Source organism: Gadus morhua, chromosome 6 (assembly GCF_902167405.1).
Source record: "Gadus morhua chromosome 6, gadMor3.0, whole genome shotgun sequence".
Taxonomy (NCBI): domain Eukaryota; kingdom Metazoa; phylum Chordata; class Actinopteri; order Gadiformes; family Gadidae; genus Gadus; species Gadus morhua.
Window position 1 is genome coordinate 13,980,427 of NC_044053.1, and position 3,510 is coordinate 13,983,936.

General features: G+C 42.4%; 1 protein-coding gene across 1 annotated transcript in view; it reads left to right on the forward strand.

Annotated features, from left to right (window-relative positions):
• anxa1a (annexin A1a) overlaps positions 1-3,495 on the forward strand; it is a 6,094-nt gene extending 2,599 nt beyond the window's left edge. Inside the window, exons 6-12 of the mRNA XM_030358875.1 lie at positions 348-438; positions 837-916; positions 1,437-1,581; positions 1,687-1,782; positions 2,124-2,182; positions 2,549-2,671; positions 2,880-3,495. Of these exons, the coding sequence (XP_030214735.1) occupies positions 348-438; positions 837-916; positions 1,437-1,581; positions 1,687-1,782; positions 2,124-2,182; positions 2,549-2,671; positions 2,880-2,939 (654 nt within the window). The 3' untranslated portion in view covers positions 2,940-3,495. The remainder of the gene's footprint in view (positions 1-347; positions 439-836; positions 917-1,436; positions 1,582-1,686; positions 1,783-2,123; positions 2,183-2,548; positions 2,672-2,879) is intronic.
• The last annotated feature ends 15 nt before the right edge of the window (positions 3,496-3,510 follow it).

Genomic DNA, 3,510 nt, shown 5'->3' on the forward strand with positions numbered 1-3,510 from the left:
CGCGCACACACACACACACACACACACACATTCAGAGTTTCGATTGAGCTATCTGCTCTTGAAACTTATGCTGCACTGAACCTAGAAAAAATAAAGAAACACTCTGTATTTGCAGTGAACACACTCATATGAAGACTACATTCAATATGGACACACACAAAGGCAGACATGCAGAAATGTAATTTGAAGTACACTCTGCCGTCCTGCTGGCATTGGAAGTTCAAAAAAGAAACTGTTCTGAGATGACCTGAAAGGGCTTACCCTGCCGTCCTCGGCTGTGTGCCCTCTGCGGCCTTCATGCCTTCCTCCCTCCCATCCATCCTGTCCTACTGTCTCATCCCTCCCAGGGTCTGGGCACCGACGAGGACACTCTGATCGAGGTCATGGCCTCAAGAACCAACCGCGAGATGGAGGCCATCAAAGTAGCATACATGGAAGGTGTGCACAAAAAGTACAAATGCATGAATAATACAGAGCAAAACAATCACTGTTACAACGTAACGCACCACTGTAACATTAGGCTGTTAAGATTCAAGAAGATGTATTTGTCAAATACAATTACACAGTGAATCTTGAAAGTGACAGTGCCTCAGAAGGAGTGCGATATAAGACAAAAAATAAAAGATGCAATGTGCTTTAAAAAGTAATAAATAGCAAAAAGCAAGGTAAATATATGTCACAAGTATGCTATAGCAACATGTTAACAGTGTAAGCAGCATGTAAACAGCGTAAAAAACGAATAAGTCAAATGATGCATCATAATGCGTATGCAATATGCATTCATCTAAAATATTGTACGCTCTTCATTATTATTGTTCTGACTCCTCTTCTATCAGCAAACAAGAAGGAACTGGAAGCTGACATCAAGTCGGACACGAGCGGAGACTTCCGGAATGCCCTCCTCACACTGTGCAAAGTACGTCTGCATGTTTTGGTCAATGGATAATTAACATGACAGTGGTAAAGCAGAAATATGTAAATCTTTCAGAGGCTTGAGGCGATTAAAGAACACAAAATAAAGTCAAACTTAATGTATTTAATGAGTTGACTATTCATGTCTTGGTGTTGCATATGATTTGTCTTGTTCTTGATCCTTTGTGGCCTGTTGATATTTTCGACTCATTATCATCCTTTGTGATTTGCAAGTAATAACTCATGCATAACAACCCCAAATTTGTGCAATTTTGTTTTGTGAGACTGAACTGAATTATGGGCAGAATGACTGGGAGGGAGGAGTATATGAAAACAGCAATGTCGTCAAACAATGGAATGTTAATGAACATAATAATAAAGAGGATGTCGGATAACCTCCATGGGCTCCAGTTGGGTTTACTGGAGTCTTGAACCCAAGCCCTAATGTGGGTGTCTGTGTTGGAGTTCTTTGCACTTAACTCGGTGCAGAGCCTGTGTTTATCATATCGTTTTGTGGCTTGCAGGCCGGGAGGACTGAGGGAGTGAATGACGAGCTGGCCGACAGCGACGCCAGAGCTCTGTACGCTGCGGGCGAGCAGAGGAAGGGCACGGACGCCTCGGTCTTCATCGACATCCTGACCTCCAGGAGCGGCGCTCATCTCCGCAAAGGTCGGCTGTCCCTCGCTGCCGTCATCGCTGTGGTTGTTGTTATATGCCAAGCATTTTTTTGTCAAACTCAATGTGATCACAATCTCTTTGGTTCTCTTTTCGCAGTGTTTGACAGATACTCCAAGTACAGCAAGGTGGACGTGTCCAAAGCTATTGATATGGAGATGAAGGGAGATATTGAGAGTTGTCTTACAGCAGTAGGTAGGAAACCAGATTATTCCTGGGTCTCGCATATTTTTCAGTAATTCATATATTCAGGTAATGCTTGTATGAATATATGACTTTTGTTATTGAATAAATGTGCTTAAAACCGGGGTTCAATCATATGGAAAAGATAGAGAAACCTTTTGAACATTTTAATCTGAATAGCTGAATGCCATTTGTGCTCTTTATCTTGCCTTGTTTTTTTCAAGATACGTTTATTTTCTTTGGCAATGTATGGCATTAACATAATTCATAATGAGACGACTAAGACACTGATGTCATCGGTTTTTCAAGGTAACATTGTGCAGGTTTAAACACACTCCATTTCTCCCATGCAGTCAAATGTGCTGGGAGCAGGCCCGCATTCTTTGCTGAAAGGCTCAACCTGGCCATGAAGGTATGTGGGTCTCACAATATGCACAAGAAAACAACCAAGGTACTAAGACACTTCCTGGATCTCAAGACTGCATCTCTCTCTCTCGCTCTCTCTCTCCTGCTCTCTGTCTCTCTCTCTCCTGCTCTCTCTCTCTCTCTCTCCTGCTCTCTCTCTCTCTCTCTCTCTCTCTCTCTCTCTCTTTCTCTCTCTCTCTTTCTCTCTCTCTTTCTCTTTCTCTTTCTCTCTCTCTCTCTCTCTCTCTCTCTCTCTCTCTCTCTCTCTCTCTCTCTCTCTCTCTCCTGCTCTCTCTCTCTCTCTCTCTCCTGCTCTCTCTCTCTCCTGCTCTCTCTCTCTCCTGGACTCTCTCTCTCCTGGACTCTCTAACAGGGTAAGGGAACCCGGACCAAAATCCTGACCCGCATCATGGTGAGCCGCTCTGAGATTGACATGAAACGGATAAAAGACGCCTACAGGAAAGACTACGGAAAAACCCTCTATCAGGAGATTCTGGTAAGCCTTAATGAACAGAATGATGTTATCGCAATCGGCATTACAGCTTTGCTTTGAGGGCGTTTTGTTTTTTCTCACTGATGATGAAACGCCAAACTTTTTCATGACGATATAGTTAATAGATTTCCCAGCTGTTTCCTCAAACTATTAAAAGGATTACACAAGTAAATGGGTGGGTTAAACGTTTAACTGATCTTGTCTTTTCCAGGATGACACAAAGGGAGACTATGAGAAGATCCTGCTGGCTCTGTGTGGCAGTGAGAATTAATCAACCATAAACCTCCCAACTCAAACCCTGACTCAACATGAACATCTATATGAAACCTAACCTTGTCACAGACCTTCTTCTGCCCATCACTCATGTGGATAACTCTTGCCCCACTTTAAACTACTTGCAAGCGGCCATAGCAAGGAATAACAATGAACACGCCAAAGCTTTAACATATACTATTACTGCATTGCAATGTATGTATCTAATGTATCTCCTTCATTTTGTTGACACCAGCAGGCAACAGTTTGCTCTGATGTAGGCCTTGAAATACATTGGGTGGTAAACATGTGCTATTTGATAATGCATACAGTATATACATATCGAGTGCTGGTGTTTGAGCTTCGGCTAAAATGAGAGCTTCTGCAATCTGTCTGATAGCTTGACACTAGAATCCAAGTTAATCATGGACCAAATGTATTTTGCGATGGGGCCCTTTTAAGGAATTTGTTATTCGACTCCACCTAAATAAAGTGTTTATGAAGGCCTGAATCACCTCTATTTTTGCTAACGCTGGTTACAAGAAGAAGAAGAAAAATAAAAAAGCATGCTCGATTTCAGTGCTACAGTT